This window comes from Schistocerca gregaria, chromosome 1 (assembly GCF_023897955.1).
Source record: "Schistocerca gregaria isolate iqSchGreg1 chromosome 1, iqSchGreg1.2, whole genome shotgun sequence".
NCBI classification, from domain to species: Eukaryota; Metazoa; Arthropoda; class Insecta; order Orthoptera; family Acrididae; genus Schistocerca; species Schistocerca gregaria.
In genome coordinates, this window is record NC_064920.1 from 241,770,623 (window position 1) to 241,791,489 (window position 20,867).

General features: G+C 43.0%; 1 protein-coding gene across 1 annotated transcript in view; it reads left to right on the forward strand.

The window, feature by feature from the left end:
- Positions 1 to 20,867, forward strand: part of LOC126338929 (putative carbonic anhydrase 3) — a 406,570-nt gene that overhangs the window by 325,381 nt on the left and 60,322 nt on the right. The window contains exon 3 of the mRNA XM_050001590.1: positions 575 to 730. Within this exon, the coding sequence (XP_049857547.1) occupies positions 575 to 730 (156 nt within the window). The remainder of the gene's footprint in view (positions 1 to 574; positions 731 to 20,867) is intronic.

A 20,867-nucleotide genomic window follows, 5' to 3' on the forward strand; every position in this document is an offset into this window, starting at 1 on the left:
CTATTTAAACCTAACCAACCTAAGGACATCAAACACAGGCATGCCCCAGGCAGAATTCGAGCCTGCGACCGTAGCAGCAGCGCGGTTCCGGACTGAAGCGCCTAGAACCTCTCGGCCACCCCAGCGGCTTCTCACTAAGAGCTCGTGTATAGTGTAACTATGACCACTCTGCCATGGCTACGAATTAAACTCGACTGTGACTGCGATAGCACGTAAACATGAATTCCAAGAGTAGATTCCAACAAACTGATAAGAAGTAACCAACATGCATAATAACATTTGATATTAAACGGGGGTGACATTGATACGATGGCTTCTCGCCTGGCCTTTGTATACACAATGACGAGAACTGTGTTCTGTACTGCATTTACTAAGGTGTGCAAATGGTGTATATTTGCTTACAGTGATTTCTGGTTCTGTATTTTGTGTCATTCGGAAACATTTTGCGTCATGCTACCTCTGTATGCTTATTTTTAAGACTGATTATAATAATGCATCACCTGACTGATAAACATTTGTGATCCGTGCCTGATTTATAATAAAAAAAGACTGTGTGTGTGTGTGTGTTTGCCAGGCCCGGAGTACTGGGGAGGCCTGTGTAAGACGGGCAGCGAGCAGTCGCCAGTGGAGCTGGACTCGGCGAGCGCCACCGTGGTCAACCACCCGCCGCTCGTCTTCTTCGGTTACGCCACCACCAGCCCGGCCAGCGCTGTCAACAACGGCCACAGCGGTGAGTACAGCACTCTGCCAAACACTGTGGGCAAGGAGGGATGACTCACATTTGTACATCACAGATTCGGCCCGTGACACGTGCGCTGGTCCGTACCGGCCACAGGCCAGTCAGCCAACCTGCCCCCCCCCCCCCCCCCCCCCGATTAGCAATCTGACAAGGAACCCCTTGAGTGCGAGGTGACAAGTTCAATCTTTAGTTAGGCTCATTTGAAAGTGTTGTGTTAACAGTTGCGACAGGAAATAATGACACAATATTCACCAGGACCGTGACAGAAAATTAGTGTCCATTAGGTGCAAAAATCAATATTCAGTGTCATATTACACTCCATAAAGTGAACATCGTCCATATTCGAAGAATGTTCAAAACAAACCATTAACTTGCACCATGAACACCGAATGAAAAATGGCGCGCCACTGTGGTGACAATGGTTCGCACCATCAATACCGAAGGTGAATTCCTTGGGATTTACGAACTCTACAGAACACAGCATGTTCTTCTCAATGGAGAGACGTCTACAGGCGTTAAAGTAACCTCTGGCGTGCCACAGGGGACTGTTATGGGACCATTGCTTTTCACAATATATATAAATGACCTAGTAGATAGTGTCGGAAGTTCCATGCGGCTTTTCGCGGATGATGTTGTAATATACAGAGAAGTTGCAGCATTAGAAAATTGCAGCGAAATTCAGGAAGATCTGCAGCGGATAGGCACTTGGCGCAGGGAGTGGCAACTGACCCTTAACATGGACAAATGTAATGTATTGCGAATACATAGAAAGAAGGATCCTTTATTGTATGATTATATGATAGCGGAACAAACACTGGTAGCAGTTACTTCTGTAAAATATCTGGGAGTATGTGTGCGGAACGATTTGAAGTGGAATGATCATGTAAAATTAATTGTTGGTAAGGGGGGTGCCAGGTTGAGATTCATTGGGAGAGTCCTTAGAAAATGTAGTCCACAACAAAGGAGGTGGCTTACAAAACACTCGTTCGACCTATACTTGAGTATTGCTCATCAGTGTGGGATCCGTATCAGGTCGGGTTGACAGAGGAGATAGAGAAGATCCAAAGAAGAGCGGCGCGGTTCGGCACAGATTTATTTGGTAAGCGTGATAGCGTTACGAAGATGTTTAGCAAACTCAAGTGGCAGACTCTGCAGGAGAGGCGCTCTGCATCGCGGTGTAGCTTGCTGTCCAGGTTTCGAGAGGTCTGTGTTTCTGGATGAGGTATCGAATATATTGCTTCCCCCTACTTATATCTCCCGAGGAGATCACGATTGTAAAATTAGAGAGGCTTTCCGGCAGTCGTTCTTTCCGCGAACATTACGCGACTGGAACAGGAGATGGAGGTAAAGACAGTGGCACATGAAGTACCATCCGCCACACACCGTTGGGTGGCTTGCGGAGTATAAATGTAGATGTAGATGTAGATGCAGGATGTTCAGTCAGGTATCGACTCTTAAGGAATACATATAGAATCATTTTGGTGTAAGGAGGTGATGAGAATTGATGGAATGCAGTGGCGGATACAGAAAAACCTCAAAGCATGGGGCGCTGAAGATATATTGAGCTACCTTTACTTTTAATGTAATAAAAAATGGCCAAGGCACATGCATAGTTTAAGAAAGTTTTATTTAAGCTGATTATACACATATACAAGACAATGCCATCTTATGATATAAAAAAGTTACAATTGTGGTTTTCTTCCTTAGATGATGAATTCTAAGCGCCTATTCTTCCTGGCAAATTGGTTAATTACATCGTCAATAGGACGACCAATGTCAGGGTGAGTGTTCGACAGAGATGAGGCATTAAGTCGATCCTCCTTCATTGATGACCTCAGACATGTCTTTGTACGCCGCAATGTTGAAAAATTTATTTCTACTGCAGCAATAGATGCAGGTAGACAAACAAATATTTTGTACAGCGTGTGCAAAGTAGGATAGTCAGATCTAGGACAAACAGACAGCGCTTGCATAACAGAATCACGATCATTAAGGGCGTTTATGCTCTTTTGCTTGTATTGATGAATCTCTTCCATTAGTCTCTTTTTAAACACAAAGAGTTATTCTTCTTCAAATAACGGTAGTTCAGTTAAACACTGATTCATTTTATGTGCCAGATCACTAGAATGAGCGCGACTTTTCTCGTAGGTACGGTATGTGTTAGCTATCTATGTGTCAGACAGAAATGTATAAAATGCGATGACGCGGACGCGGGTGCTACATAGGAAAGCGCAACTACTCGATAACTTGATTCAGCCGAGTTGAATGACGAAAGAGACGAACGAATAGCGTGCGGGCGTACTGGCGGGGGCGGGGGCGGCGCGGGTGGCAATGAGGGCGGCTTCGCAAGGGGGGGGGGGGGAGGGGCGTGGCCCGCGCGCTCCCCATTTCCATCCCCCACTGATGGCATGTGATGGCAAGCAACTGAATGCGAAGCAGCTTGTCGTGGAGCATATTGTGAAACCGGCTATCCTTTAAGCTATAGCTGCAAATGGCTCTGAGCACTATGGGACTTAACTGCTGAGGTCATCAGTCCCCTAGAACTTAGAACTACTTAAACCTAACTAATCTAAGGACATCACACACATCCATGGCCGAGGCAGGTTTCGAACCTGCGGCGGTAGCGGTGGCGCGGTTCCAGATTGTAGCGCCTAGAGCCGCTCGGCCATTCAGGCTTGGGCTATAGCTGCAGATAGGGCGCGATAATATGTCTTACAGGCGCAGAAAAAAACAAAGATCAAGAGGCTGAATTCGTCCAGTGCCTCCAGGTGATAGGAACTGCAATGTCACACACGTTTCCGGAGGGATAGTTGGCTGTAAAGGAGTATGATTTTTATACACAAGATCAAGCAAAAGCAAGTTATTTTGACCAGCTATGGGGCAAAAAGCAATGCTCACGCTATAGATGTAGTTATCTTAGGCCCATTTTCTGGCTCCTGCTTCCTGTGACGTAAATATTCCCTACTGCCCTTGAAAGATCGCGCACACAAGAAAGAATCCGAAGGGGCAGATTACCTCCAACTCCTCGCATCGCAATAATAACTTTACAGCCAATTTACAACCCCGATTAATGTTTGACATGCTTGCATACGAATGCGTTAAGTTATTGATGTTAGTTGATCTTGATACAACTCTTTTGGTATATCTAGTTTCCATGCTTCCTTTCATATGTATTTCCTCTTCAAATGTCGACTGGTGGGAGTTAAAATCAAATTCCTTACTGAACGTTGGGATAAGTTTGCTTATCTCATCTACAAATTTTCTAGCTGATTCCGCACTTAGATATGCATTTTCAAGTTGACGCTTTCTTTGAAATTTCGTTGTCTTACATATTCCAATTCTGTAGCACTTTTTCAGGGTATGCAACCAGCCACTGATTCCCTTGAAATCACTGTAATCTACGTCACGTGCAATTTGATGTGCATAACGTAGTAGATCACCATCTTGCGCATCTCATCTTGCACATCTCATTCTGGAAACATCCCCCAGGCTGTGGCTAAACCCTGTCTCCGCAATATCCTTTCTTTCAGGAGTGCTAATTCTGCAGGGTTCGCAGGAGAGCTTCTGTAAAGTTTGGAAGGTAGGAGACGAGGTACTGGCAGAAGTAAAGCTATGAGGACGGGGCTTGAGTCGTGCTTGGGTAGCTCAGTTGGTAGAGCACTTGCCCGCGAAAGTCAAAGATCCCGAGTTCGAGTCTCGGTCCGGCACAGAGTTTTAATCTGCCAGGAAGTTTCACTTGGTAAACTGTTTTCGTCTGTAACAACCTTATAAGGGTAAAAGTCCGGCAGACATAACTGAAGTCCAGGAAAAATTGCCTTATATGAGAAAGTGGGGAGGGTATGGTCGAGACTAAAACTTGGGGCAGACAATGAGACCGGCGCAAAGTCTTGGAATAGGAGCCCAGTCAGCCTTTGCGGTAACGATGCCACGAGTTTGAGAAGGGAGCTGATGTACTCCGCCGTGACTCTGGTCGGCACATGTATTAGTCCCACCCACCACGGTCCCGTGGGAGTGCAACGGAGTCGTGCTGCACTTTGAATAACATCCCTGAGCTGACGAAGGAGCCCAGTGCCATCAACAAACGTCGGGCCAGGAGATGACTTGAACCATGAACTGTTCTAATTTTGCAATCTGCTACGATACCGATACCGCTAAACGTACGTAATAAGGCATGGGTCTCAATTGTATGTAATACATTCGTTAGAAAAAGTTGTAACCTCCCCACAATAAAAAATAATGTAAATAATATTCACATTTAGTGTAACCTCGAAACAGAAAAATTCCTAAACCTCTCAACAGTAAAAAATATAATTATGTCGTTCACATTCAGTATAACCTACCAACAGGAAAATTGCGTAACCTATCAATAATAAAATGTGACTAATATCTCAATAATAAAAAATGTGACTCACTTATAACCTTTCAACAATTGACTGTCAATTTAACCTGGTAAATTTTGGACGTCAGCAGTGCTGCGCCATGGCGATGAAAGATCATAGTGAATAAATTGCAAATTCTTACCTCAGTCTAGTCGCCGGATAATATATATCTGCTCCTATATGAAACTAAACTTTTCTGGCACAGCCCAGTGCAATGATGGCCGATAGATTTGTCATGTATAAAAAGAAACAACTGATTTTTCTTTACAATAACCGGGATGACCATGGATTGGAGAAATTAGTGCATTCTTTAAATTGAGATGAATGTCAAAAGTTACTTTTCATGAGAAAGATTATTATTAACAGATTTTTTTAAATATTTACATAGGACTTGATATAACAGTACTACATATGCGCGATGCTGCTTTTACCTAATACTACAACGCTCAGGCTCCGTCATCGCTCCACACGACCGGCCCAGCCAATTTCACACTCCAGACTGCTCGCTAGCAACTACTTACTCCTACTAACACACAGTTCCTACTGCAGTCAACACTGCTCTTTGGTCTGAGATTCTCTTATAGCTTACATATCGCAGGCAGCGCGTGAGCAATCCATCGAAATTACATCTGCTCGAGTGCGCTAGCAACAAATTCCTTAATCATGGACCTCTTACAAACTTCAAAGCCGATTACCTCTGTAAATTCATGGAAAACCGTGTTCCACACGCGTGTTTCACTACGGAATAGTAAGCAGCCTCAGTGATTTGCATATTGCGTACTAACAGCACGATAATCAGAGCACAGCAATACAGAGGCTGTGACTGTACACTATTTTTTAAATAAAAACTATATAGCTAAAGCGTGAATAAGAAATCCGTCGACGGCTTTTAACACATTTGAATATCTTAAAGTTTTATTTAACATAACTTAGTAATAATATATCTAATACACGACTAGGACCTACTTCCAACAGCAAAACAACACCAGTGTACGTGTGCTACGACTTCTGACTAATCATCGTGTTTGTATTTGCTTGCATCAGGTTTATTCGTATCATGAACGGAGTATGTCACTAAGGTAGCCTTTAATAGACCATAGTGTTTTAAAACTGTGTACCTTGTATTGTTAACCGAAACCAGTAGTAAATAAATAAACTGTTTTAATGCACCCCAATACCATGATTTTCCTTAAACATGCATCCTCTGCTTATATGGACGCCCATACGAAATGGCAAAGCCAGTGGGGGGGGGGGGGGGGGGGGGGGGCGGAGTGACACCTCCTTCCCCCTATAGTTCCCAGATAAGGGAAAAAAATGTAATGTAGTTAGGTGTTTTCCTTTCAAGAAAATGATTTCAAAGTCGGGATTACGCAGGTTTTCAACAGGGTCAGATCTGGAACTTTTTTTATAGCTATTTACTAGTCGCCATTCGTCTTAAAAGATATTAAAAATAGTCCATACCCCAGGTCTATGGCTGAGCGGTTCTAGGCGCTTCAGTCCGGAATCGCGCTGCTGCCTCGGGCATGGATGTGTTTGATGTCCTTAGGTCAGATTTAAGTAGTTCTAAGTATAGGGGAGTGGTGACCTCAGATGTTAAGTCCCATGGTGCTCAGAGTCATTTGAACCCAAGTCTAGGTCCCCACTAGAAATTATCGCATGGGCGCCGTCGGCTGCTGACAATAGCCCGAAGAAAACATTTGATAATTTGAACAATCTGTCCACAGTTAAGTTAGTCTATAATCATTATTGTCGTCACACATGCTCTTAAGATACCCTCATAGGCTCAATGATTATTGCGAAATAGTATGTATTGTACAATAATATAGACGGACTCAGAGCAGTGTTGTGGGCTTGCGCAATTTGTTGAGGGAGACTCACAACACACTGAGGAGCCAAAACATTATGGCCGCTGCCCTATGTGTGGTTGTATGATGTGTTGTGGTGAGAGAAGTATAGTATATGAACGGAGCAGGGACGAATGGGAAGTCATTCCAGCGACGATAAGTGGCGCAAATTCCGAAACCCTGCCCACTTAAGCGATTGTGACAAAAGCCAGATTGTTGTGACCTAGCGTCTGCTAGTGAGGGTCTCGGAAACGGCGAAGCTGGTCGTCTGTTCGCATGCTACTGTCGTGAGCATCTGTGGGAAGTGGTTGAAGAATGCTGAAACCACGAGTAGCCGACAAGAAACTGGACGTCCGTACCTATCACAGAACATACGCTTCGCAGGCTCGCCAGCTCTCTAAAAGCAGGACATGTGGCTACTTGTGACAGACTTGACAACAGAGTACGATGCTGGCGCAGGCACAAGGGTTTTGGAGCTCACCGTTCAGCACACGACGTCGAACATGGTGTTCCGCAGCAGAGGACCCCCTACGTGTTCCCACGCTGACCCAACAACATTCAGTAGTGATTACATTGTGCACGATATCGTCGAGATAGGTCCGTGGATCAATGGAATAGTGTCGACTGGTCGGATGAATCCAGTTTATTGTTAAACCAGGTCGATGGCCGTGTCCAGACACGCCGTCATCAAGGCGAACGGCCGCTCGAAACATGCAGCGCGCCACGAACGCAGGCCGGTGGGAACAGTATTGTGGTATGGGGGACATTCACTTGAGCTTCCATGTGACCTGCCGTAGTAACAGAAAGCACCGAGACAGTTTTGAACTACGTGAGCATTATTAGGGACCACCTGTAACCCCTTAAGCTCGATGTCTTCCTCAACAGCGGTTGAATCTTCCAACAGGATAACTGCCCTAGACCAGAATCATGGTGCAATGGTTTGAAGAGCATGATAGCGAACTCACGTTGAAGCCGGCTTATCTGCATCCGATGAAACCCATGTGGAACACCATAGGACACCAGCTCCGCCCCATAAACCGTAAATTACGGGATGTGTGACCTGTGCGGAGGCTTCTGGTGCCACAAATCACTGGAAACCTATGAAGTACTTCTCGAATCCATGCCACGCCGGTTCACTACTGAGTTGCGTTCCAGTAGTGAACCAAGACGCTTTTAAATAAGTGATCGTAATGTTTTGGTTCATTAGTGTATATTTCGCAATATATTGCAGAGCGTAAGTGTAGTATAGCGCAATAAACGGCAGTTCTTGCCGATACCGAGAAAAATTCCATCCGCTCCGAAAGAATTTCTACAAAGAATTGAAAAAAAGTAAATGACGAAAGATCATGGAGTGAGCTAGAGGATGTACCAGGGGTGTTTTATAAGTAATGTAACACTTTTTTTCTCTGTTAATTTTCATTGAAAAAAAATGCGGAATTTTTTGTGGAACATCGTGGAATATTCCCGCTTCAGCCGTTTAATTTTATGAGGTTCTGATAGGTGGTGGCGCTATGAATAGCCTTCAAAATGGCGTCTGAAACGGAGATGTCTTCCAGGCAGAGAGCTGTCACTGATTTTCTTTCAGCGAAAAACCAGAGCATTTCAGATGCTCATAGGCACTCGAAAACTGTCTATGGAGACCCAGTAACGAACAAAAGCACGATACGTCGTAGGGCGAGGCATCTGTCATCATCGCAACAAGGTCGCGCAAAGTTATTCGATATCCTGCATGCCGACTAGGTCCACACAACTGTGACTCCTGCAATTTTGCACTGTGCGGACACTCTCATTCGACGTGATCAACGGATAATAATAAAACACCTCGTTGCACAACTGGATCTGTTGGTAGTGCTGAAACGCTCGTCCACCAGTTGGGGTGCTCAAAGAAGTGTGCTCGCAGAGTTTCTAGCGGCCTAACCGAAGACCGTAAAGAGCAACGAGGGACCATTTGTTTGACAATGAAGGATACACTCCACGGAAATGAGTACGTGGATGACGGGGAGGTAACTTATGCAACAAAAGGCTGACTGACGTCTGCCACTAGAGTGATACCTTGCGGTTATAGAGGCCCTCCCAGTAAGGTGGTGTGAGGACGTCTCATTGAACGGAGATAACGTTGAAAAATAGGGATTTTTAGCCAAAAAACTGAGGAATAATATGATGTATTGGAATCCTGTAAAGAAACATGTTTTCAGAAAAAAAGTGTTGCATTAGCTATCGAACACCCCTCCTGTATTAAAGCACGATACGGTAGTTTGAGATATGATATTCCTGAATGTCGTGGCGTCGTGACAGTCAACAGAAATGTTTATTTTACTTGTGGCAGTTCTCAGAATTGGCAAATAAGATCAGGTCAGCTGTCCAGTGAACGTACATGTCTTTTTTCCCCCTTGCATCATTTTGTCAGGCCACGAACTTAAGGTCCTGTAAACTTTCAATCAGTAATCAATAAATATTTTTTTTATTTGTAGTTGTTGTTACAGTAGAGAAATATATTGAAAACAGCACATGTATACGATAAATTACACTGTTCGCTTGTTTAATCTGTAATTAGTTGTTGTTTACTAATTTGTTGCAGTGAATGAGCCCAGGGTTTCCTAGAAGCTTTTCAGACTTATTTTGTCCGTTCTGCATAATTTCTGTGTATGTAATTCCACACCTGAATGAACAGGAACAACTAAACAAGAATTTGCTAGTAAACACCAAAAATCCTGACCTTTTACAGAAAGGTCTATCCAACAATGTAGAGTTTTGTTCGCTACACTTACCGCCGTATCAGTGAATGTGGAACGTAGGAAAACTATGTGGAACGTAATACTTACATTATTTAACGTATCAAATAAGCCACAACAACTGTAGCTTGAGGGCAAACCTCAAAGACGTGATAAGTAAAGCGTCGGAAGCAATAAAACTGTTTCACAACACAGAAGAAATTAATTCCACAGTTGCTGCTAAATCTGAGCCACAGACGCCAAGAATCTCCTATACATTCGCTTTTGAAGCAAAAGTTATTTCATGTTCTAAAATATTCGTGTAGGGGGGCGAAGTGTAAGAAAGAGCGAGTTATTGGATTCCATGAAAATATTTTACGTGTCAAGGAAAGTGTATATGGCAACAACAGACAACAACAGAAATATATGCTTCTCATGCATGAAATATATGTTTATATTATCTTGCTTTCAGCGGAATCAGCTGCAAATATACACATATTGGAAAAGAGTTCAAGAATACTTGTAGCTTATGGTAGTGAATCAGTGGGATTTGGCTGTTTTTGAATGTGTTTCACGACAATTCATTTCTCTTAGCAATTTATTAACGCACTGGTAGACAAAAATATAACAACTGTTTCATTAATTAAGTAGAAAATAATTAAAAACAAGCAATGTCTTCACGTGACCGTCTGCTTTCTCGCCGCCTAAAGCGCTAGTGTCGCTCCAGCTGTCAAACGATAATAACTTTAGGACGATGAGTTTCGCCTTATGCACAAAAAAAGAGATTAGATTAGACAGACCATAGACCCAATAAATGAGATGATTCTCGTGGGTGTGGACAATGTCGGAAAGTATGACATGAAAACATAAAACATTTTAATATAATACTTACTACCCTATCATTTGTTAGGAGATAGTGTAAAATAAGTTAATACAATGCAGTAAACTGGGACAGCTAATATTTACAGAATTAACACACTGTCAGAATGAAACAGTATTGTTATCATACCCAAAATACCTAATCTTGACTGTTGTGACAAATGTTGTCAACGCTGAAATCTAACAGATATTTTTCTTAAGCTGGCTTAACAGTCTCTGTTAATATATTAATCTATGGAGTAGGAGGACTTTCCTATTAAAAAGTCTTTAAAACTGTTTAAACCGTGCTTTATCTGAAACCAAGTTTTTAATGGTTGCTGGTAATTTATTAAAAATGTGTGTTCGTGAATATTGGACCCCTTTTTGGACCAAGGTGATTTAGGCCTTTATGTAGATTCTTCTTATTCCTAGTATTGATACTGTGTTCTGAGCTATTTGTTGGAAATAAAGATGTATTACTTGCATCTGATGAGCAGTGGTTAGAATACAAAGTTCCTTGAACAGGTTTCTACACGATGTTCTTGAATTTACACCACGAATGATTTTATCACACGCTTTTCCTCTCTAAAAACTTTTGCTCGGTTTGATGAGTTGCCCCAGAATATGATGCCAAGCGACATAATAGAATGAAAGTAATCAAATCTAAAAAAGGTGTCTTGCATAAGGCGGAATTTCTTGTCCTATTTTCGCAGCAAGCACGGACAGAGCAAGAAGAACTGCAACACCAGAAGATAATGATAACAACTTTCATTCCAGACAGTGTCATGACTGTATATATCAGACTGTGTTCGTTACACTGCAGTAATATTGGCACGCATTAAACATGAATAACTCATATATACGGATTTCATCTGCTCGTGGCTAAATCTGAACATGAACTGACTACATATTTTATTTCATTACAATGTACTGCCGTTTATTTCATTTGTTTCAATTACCGACGTAGGTCGGGCGAGTCGCTTCGGAGATCGTCTTTGGAAACCGGCCGTCGTTTTAACTCCAGTGTTGACCACCAAAGAGGGCAGCTTGGCAACGGGAAGACTGGTCCTTCTGCTACTGTCACGCCTCAAGCTCCAACCATGAAATAGAAAACAAAACAAACATCTTACAGTTGCATTTTACAAAACACAATATACAATTTCTTTTCATTTTAACATCATTTAACTTCGACTACTTAAAATTCGTATGTTGTGTGGCAGAGATTGCTTGATGGCACAGCGTACTAATCACTGTATTATCACACAACATCGAAACGCGATAGCGAAAAACGGAATACGAAATTTGGTTTTCTTCTTCCGGAAGATGAGTCCCATGTAAGAGTAGTGACTGTGCTGAATCCCAAACTAGCTTCTGGTAGCCGTGAAGAACTCAGCAGTAACGGAGAGGTCGTGTTATCTGTGGACCACCTGGAGCAGACTCTTTGTTGCCTCCTGTCCATGAGACGGACAGAGAAGTAAGCGCGGCCATAGATACCAGGGCCGGGAATAGACTGCAGCCACCTCAAAACGCACAGCACCTCCTTCCGGTCGTAAATCACGACCTGTTCCTGTTAAGTGCTCCTCTAAAGCTAGCTACAGATGCGTGTGTCACCCACACTGAACAAATCGTTACGAGATCCTCTTCAAAATGAGATGTAGAACGAGGAAGGCATCCATCAACCACATAAGCACCCCTGACAAAAAATGTAGCCATATGAAGGAGACGTCGCGCTAATATCGTGTAGTACCTCTCTGAGCTGTATATTGGGCTCCGTTCAGGCAGGCAGAAGGTCTACGTATTTCTTCAGGTATGCCACATATGATGATACTGTTCTATATGCAAATAATATAGCAAAACTTCAGGTATTGGTTAGCGAACTTGCGTTAGTACATTCTGAAGTTGGTCTAAAAATGAACTACGATAAAACCAAGGTCATGATGAATGAATGAATACCGGAGACAAATTTATCTGTTGGAAGTCACGAACCGAGAACACGAGAAAATTCTAGTCGTACGTAAAATCACAAAGTGGGTCGCACGCTACTGTTAAGTCAGTCGTCGACCAAACTCGGACGGCACTAGATGGCAGCAATAAGAAACCTGAAGTTTTAAATTTCACATCTGAGAAATCATTCACGCAGGAGGATCGTACAAACATTCCGCCATTCGATCCCCGCACAGACTCCCGTACGGACAATATAGAAATGAAATGAAAATTAAATCAGGATCCTACGCTGCCGACAGGCGTTGATATACATCAACGGGGACAGTCGAAAATGTGTGCTCCAACCGGGACTCGAACCCGGGATCGCCTGCTTACATGGCAGACGCTCTATCTGAGCCACCGATGGCATACAGAAGAGGGCAACTGCAGGGACTTATCCCTTGCTCGCTCCCCGTGAGACCCACATTCCCAACTTAATGTCCACACACTACATCGTAGTGCCCCTGCCCATTACACTCATTACTCGCGGCAGACAATCTTACCGAGTTCCGTAAGAGTTCGGGCAATACGTGTGCATCCACACAGAAGAAGAAGGTCAATGTCCGAAAGAATAGGTGATAGTCACTGGGCGCTAATTCAGGACTATAGGGTGGGTGGGTGATTATGTTCCAATGAAACTGTTGCAGGAGAGCAACGGTTTGCCGAGCGATGTGTGGGGGAGCGTTGTCATGTAGAATGTGTACGCCCTTGCTCAACATTCCTCTTCTCCGGTTCTGAAGTGAAAAAAAAAAGTTCAAATGTGTGTGACATTTATGGGACTTAACTGCTAAGGTCATCAGTCCCTAAGCTTACACACTACTTAACCTAAATTATCCTAAGGACAAACACACGCACCGATGCCCGAAGGACGACTCGAACCTCCGCCGGAATCAGCCGCACAGCCCATGACTGCAGCGCCCTAGACCGCGCGGCCTGAATTGCCAGTTTGTTTTTTCAGAGTCTCACAGTACCTGTCAGCGTTAATTGTGATCCCAGCGAATCAGCTCCGAAGACGAGTAGAAAGAAGAGGTTCATAACATTCTGAACAGCATGGTGGCGAGCTGGTATGACATGGGCATACAAAAGCTGCCACAGCGTCTACAAAAATGCGTCGGCAGAAATGGTGATTATGTCGAAAAATAACTAAATGTTCAAGCTGTAAAGTGATGTAAACCATTGTAGAAACAAACAGGTATATGTACGTATAAAAAAAATAGGAGGCCTTAATTTTGGGATTACCCTCGTGTTAATTGTGTCTGACTCTCAAATCGTCCTTCAAAATATTCAACACCGGAGATGGAACAAAACAACTAACCGCTATATCTTGGATGTGGTTTCGGAATATATTCGCAGCACACGGATGAGACGGACAATCCATTTGCTGTGGGTGCCTTCCCATGCAGGTATCCTATATTATGAGTAAGTTGATGATTTATCCAAGCAAGCGACATCTATAGTTACTATACTGGATCTGAAACTATCTTAGACTACTTATATGAGGTCAAGGGTCACACAAACCAACAATGGTAAGAGATATGGAACGTTTCCTAACAAACGAAAGGCGGTTGTTACGCAGTGCTCAAACCTCGGATTCCTTCACAGCCGTGGTTCATGTGGATACATTTGGACCTATCCACGGTTTCTACTTATAATATGACTTCGCCTCAGTCACGTCTCTTTTCTTCAGCGTCTACAACGGATCAACGTTTACGCTTCACCGGCATGTGAATGTGATCCTGAGTAGGAAGCTGATGTCAGCCACATCTTGTTTATGTGTCCCAAATTTCATTGCGAACGGTTGGACATTCTGAAGACATTGCTTAGTATCGGATACCATCTTCCTCAATCGGCTACTTCTCTTTTGTTTACCAAAGACATTCGCCTTTATAAAGAGATTGTCAAGTTCCTTAAGAGTACTGGGCCCAAGCTGCAGGTTTTAATAGTATCCATATTTTATTTCTCTGTCTTGTTTCTGAAGATATTTCAGGAATTGTGTGAACTGTAACTCAACACAATTTTAACTACCTTTTAATCTAATTGTTGCGAAATTATAGTGGACACAGCTGTGACGGTTTGAGCTTTCTTTACTTGTAAATATGGATTTCTGTATTCTTTTCTTCAATTGTATGTACACTGTAACTATGTGTTATTGACGGCTAAATGGAGTTGCTACTCTAAAGGCTACATAAATAAGGAAACGTGAGAGGGGGAATATTTTATTGTTTGTCTTCCAGCCACGAGCGTGCGCAACCAGCACTGATCAAGTGCTATGGCATGGATGTCAGACGAAAGTAGCACGGATTCGTGAATGCGCATTATAGAGACGGTCATCTTCAAATGTGGTACGTATTTGTAACGAGTAATGTGCGACCAAATTAATACAATGCAATGAGTAATAGAAAAATGACATTCAAAACATCTATTAAACATTTGTGATCGTATCTCATATTGCAGTTACTGTTATTAACTAACATAAGATGTTAATTCATGTAGGTTACTAATAAATAGTAAGATTGGTAGAGTGAAGGTGTGGAGAAGCGACCATGACGGGAGAATGGTCACTGCATATTTTTTGCCCTAAACAGCGCTGCTGCCTGCCAAGTACTGGCCTATTGTTCTAACATACATCGCCTTCATAGTCAGTGAGACTGACAGAGGAAGTTTTTTCTGTTTTTTTTTTCAGTAAAAACTTTATTGTTTTCGAGTCGTCTGATGTAAGATACCTCATTTATATTATACTTGTTGTCCCAATTCTGTGAGGAGTAAAACTTTTTTACAGTAAAAATGTTTAAACAACGTCTTTTAGCCTACAGACGTAGTTCCTTGTTTATCTCAGCTATAGTTTCTTCTGTGGACCACTAATGCTGACATGCCATCGGGAAAAATTCCCATACTAGTTGTCAGGTAAAGTGGCCTAGATGTTCACCCCAGTAAGAGTCAGTTACTTCCAAAAAAGCAAGCATAATACCGTGTAAGAGACAAAACTGACATCTGAACCTTTCTATATACGAGTGTAATCCCGAAAGTAAAGTCTCCTATTTATTTATAAGTACATAGACCTGTTTATTTCTACAATGGTTTACATCAGTTTACAGCTTGAACATTTAGCTATTTTTCGTCATAATCACCATTTCTGCCGACGCATTTTTGTAGACGCTGTGGTAGTTTTTGTATGCCCATGTCATACCACCTCGCCGCCATGCTGTTCAGAAAGTTATGAACCTCTTCTTTCTCCTCGTCGTCGGAGCTGAATCGCTGGGACCACAGTTAATGCTGACAGCTATTGTGAGACTGAAAAAACTCAAACGGCCAATTCAGAACCGGAGAAGAGGAATATTGAGCAAGGGCGTACACATTCTCCATGACAATGCTCGCCTACACATCACTCGACAAACCGCTGCTCTCCTGCAAGTTTCAGTGGAACATAACCACCCACCCACCCACCCTACAATCCTGACTTGGCGCTCAGTGACTATCACCTGTTCTCTAGGTGAAAAGAACATTTGGCCGGAAAGCGATTCAGCTCCGACGACGAGGTGAAAGAAGAGGTTCATAACTTTCTGCACAGCATGGCGGCAAGCTGGTATGACATGGGCATACAAAAACTGCCACAGCGTCTACAAAAATGGTGATTATGACGAAAAATATCTAAAAGTTCAAGCTGTAAACTGATGTAAACCATTGTAGAAATAAACAGGTCTATGTACTTATAAAAAAATAGGAGACCTTACTTTCGGGATTACACTCGTACAAAGCCAGCATTTTTTAATTAAGTTGTGTTATTCAAAACCGTCTCTGTTGTTATTTGGTCTAACACAAAACTCCGGTTGTAAACGGTCTGCAGCAGCCGCTCAATATTCTCTCAGATATTTTTACTAGGGCGTCAAGACGCCTAGAAAATCAGAAACACAAGAATGCAATCATGTTGCGATGGTACTGGCCACAGGACTTGCTTACGTACGGAAAATTGATCACTATGTTAGACTTCAGGAAAGTGCATGTAGTTCCAATGTGTCTCTTATTCACTTAAAAATATAGGGTGTAGTACATTTTAGTATGTAGATTCAAAATGTGTAAGTGGTAAGCTTCTATCAATAACCGTGGTTTGGTGACCTTTAAATTTCTCTTTGAGTGGCCACTTTACCGCCCCCCCCCCCTTTTTTCCATGCTGTCCGAGATGTCGCCCTGTAATATCAATATTGGCTCTTAAGCCAAAAAGTTTTACCGACTGAGGCACGGAACACTAAAAACGCCCCTTTCCCCCACGCCCACCCTCACAGTACAGTAGTTCTCCGTCCTTTTGGAAAAGGTAATTTTCAGCATGTGCTCGCATCTGTGGAAAAAACCGGTTCTTCACATATCCATGTACATGATTCCTGTAAATGAGCGAATTCACTGCGCCGGAGAGACCCCTCTATCGGCAACCTCGTGGACCTGCAACTTACAATTGGTGCCAAGTAAAGTTTTAGTTCCTACTCGTAAGTTAAATTTCGCACCGAGTTTCTCTCTCCATTCGCGTAGAGGAGGTATTCTTGTGAGATCGGATGAACCTTTTTCAAATACTCTGTATTTATGAGCAGCCGAATTACATCTACCTGTGGATATGTGGACACAGCGAATGAAGTAGTTCGGCGTTATTTTTTAAAAGTTGATTCCATTTGATTTCTTGGCTAAACGAGACGTCTATTACTATTTGTATAGCCCGTACGTAGCTTGCAGAAGTAAGGCAATCGACCAGAAACTGATGTAAAATCATCAACTACAATTTGTAATCTCGGCACAGACGCTAAGTATGCTACGAAAAACTAAAGGAATTAGTCTGCGAGGGAAAACGATACGCAAACTACGCCGTCTGCTTTCGTAACAAAGGCGGCACTACGTAAGAATGGAATACGAAATACGCGGAGGACTTCCAGGATAGAATGCACAGAGCTCAAGTGACACGTGTGTAGCCGAGGGAGTGGTTTTAATTAGAATCTGACGCATGCTACATTCTGATGCACAGCGAGAACCTAACGTAATTGCCTAGCTCTCCATAGTAATTTTTATTCAGCAATAGTATAAGGAATTCGGACGTGACATGACTATATCTATATCGACATCTATACTCTTAAAACCACTGTGAAGTGCGTGGCATGGCGTACTTCTCATTGTAGTCACGTATGGAGCGCGGGAAGAAAGGTAGTTTAAAAGCCTCTGTGCGATCTAGCATCAGTAGGAATGGTGCCATCTCGTTCGGGCTGTAGGTAGCATTAATGATGATACCTATTCCATGAAGCGATCTGTCACCTTGACTTTAGTAGAAAAGTCACTTACCTCGAATATCTTCTTACGGTCGCCTTTTCGTCGATTCTTGTTGTGCTCCTGCAGTGCAGTGCTATCAGTGATTCTATCGGACGTAGTTCCAACTGCAGCGAATCGAGAGTTGTAACGGAATTCATATTCTCTAATGACTAGCAATGAAATTACGTAACCACGTTTTCGATCATTCTTTTGTGTTTTAACGTTTCTCGTAAAATTTCGTAACATCAGTTAAACGGAACTCTTCTTCACAATCTCAGTATAACTGAGGACAACTCTGTACTTGACAGATCGAGATATAGAGAGAGGTAAGTACGTGAATAATAGATTTTATAACATGCTTCATTTGTTCAGTCTTCAGACCATTGTCGTACGAAGCTCTTCTTGTCTGGATTCCATAGCATCCCCAAGCTGCGACGGTAACGTGTAAATGATTTCTCCAGAGCAAGTGAAGACACTCGCCCGTCATCGCGTCTTGTTGATGGACTGTGTTCAAGTTTCTTCCTTCATATCTGGGCATAAATTCAAAAAGAAACGCAAACACAGAAGGCAGTCCTTTTCATACTGCTAACTAAAATCAGTTTTTTTCCATGGAAACCATTCGTCAGCATAGTAGAAGGAAGTGAGACATGTTGCTACCTTAAATAACAACATGTACCTCTGCACAGTCTAACCTTGTTTTCACAATACCCACGGAAGCGATCCACACGAGTTAGTAGTATATTCATAGATTCACCACTTAAAGTTATTTATTGGAACAATATTGAAAATAAATGTTGCAGTGGCATATTCTCTTGGTACAGCCCACGCGGATAACCGAGCGTGTTAGCATGCCGGTTCTGGCAATCAGGCAGGCGTGCCGTTCTCGGATAGAATCCTTGCGGCGGGTTAACGTGGAGGGCCGGTGTGCCAGCCAGCCTGGATGTGTGTTTCAGGCGGTTTCCCACATCCCGTTAGGTGAATACCGGAGTGGTTCCCACATCGCCATTCAATTACATGGTTCGCAAACATTTAGAAAACGTTCGCACACTTTAAACTGAGAAAACAGCACATGCAGACAGTTAGGGTACACAAATTCCATCAAGGACAGTGAAGGGTGGGGACAGGAAGGGCATCCGGTCCCCTCTAACATAATAATGCCGAGTCCAACAAAGCCATGCCGACTCCGTGTAGCCGGCCGCGGTGGTCTCGCGGTTCTAGGCGCGCAGTCCGGAACCGTGCGACTGCTACGGTCGCGGGTTCGAATCCTGCCTCGGGCATGGATGTGTGTGATGTCCTTAGGTTAGTTAGGTTTAAGTAGTTCTAAGTTCTAGGGGACTAATGACCACAGCAGTTGAGTCCCATAGTGCTCAGAGCCATTTGAACCATTTTTTTGACTATGTGTAGGTAGTACATAAATGCGGAAGAAGAAGGAGAAAGATACGCTTTTGGCACAGATGAACTGGTTGAATTCAGTCGTTAAAATAAAGAATAAATACATATCTATAATCATGCTATAGAGTCTTGAATAAAAAGAAGCACGCCTATTTTTTGGTTTATGTAGAATGGAGACCAAAAAATAATAAAACAAATTACCAGAAAATGTGTAAAATAAACATAGATAATTAGATACAGCAAGAAGGTCCAGAGGAATTCGTTCGTCTGGAGACAAGGCATACACAATCTGATCAAAAGTATTCAGGTACCTATTTGTGTCCACCATTAGCCTTTATGACAGCTTGAACTCTCTTCTGGGGACACTTTCGGTGAGGTGTCTGGAGGTCTTGTTCTTAAAAATCCGAAACCAGAATAAGTAGTGATGTTGGATGCTGGGGCCTGGAGCGAAGTCGATGCTCTAACTCGTCCCAATGGTGTTCCATTTGGTTGAGGTCAGCCCTCCAGATAAGCCAGTCCTGTTCACGAATATTCATCTTTTAGATTTGTGGCTCTTGTATTTTGTCCGTGTTTGCAGTTAAAATTATTGGATACAGGTTCCGCCTTTTACGTGAAACATTGTTTTTTTCCTTGTTACCCAAACACGTTTCGCACCTCCATGTTATCATCAGTGGGTTTCGTTTACAAAAAAACTGTAAAAACTGAACATATAGTTACAGCCTAGAATATGTTTACTTTTTACAGTTATAGCGTAAAGTATGTTCATTTTTTACAGTTTCTCAATTAACAAAACTCACTGATGATGACACATAGGTGTAAAAACACGTTTTGGTGTCATGAAATAACAGTGTTTTCCTGCCTAAAAGGCGATATATATATCCAGTAACATTTCAGGAATGTTATTATCCATAAACTGTTGATTCACAAATGCTTCTTTATGACTGGGTACATTGTCATGCTGAAACGAACAGTCATCGTCTCCAAAACGTTCCTGGAATATACATAGTACACAATGTGTGAAATGCATTCCTATCCTCACTCATTTAACGTTTTCATAAGCGCACTGAGGAGACCACACTGTAACCACGAAAACCTCCCACACACCATAACACGACTTCCTCTGCAATTCAATTTTGCCTCTGCATATGATGGCAACTAACGTTCTAGAGTCATTCACCTGCCAGAGTAGCCGAGAGCGCTAACGCGCTGCTTCCTGGACTCGGGTACGCGCGCCGACCCCGGATCGAATCCGCCCGGCGGATTAACAATAGGCGGTTTTCCACGTCCTGCTATGTGATTACTGGGCTGGTACCCACGTTCTGCCTCAGCTACACAGCTCGCAGATATCTGAACACATTCGCGCTCTTCCATGATTACACTAGATGCAGACAGTTGGGGAACACTAATTCCTTCCTGGGGGGGGGGGGGGGGGGGGGGGGGGGGGGGGTACGGGGTGGCGACAGGAAGGGCATCCAGCCACCCCTTAACATTAACATGCCACATCCGATTAACCAGCAGACCTCAAAAATCAGGATAAATGCTTGGAAAGAGAGAAAGGTCGAGAGTCATTCGACAAACTGGAACTGGAACTTCCCCGATGTGTAGCGTGGTTTACCATTCCAGATCATTCGTTTCCAGTCATCCACTGTCCACCGGCGTCCCTCTTCACACCATCTCA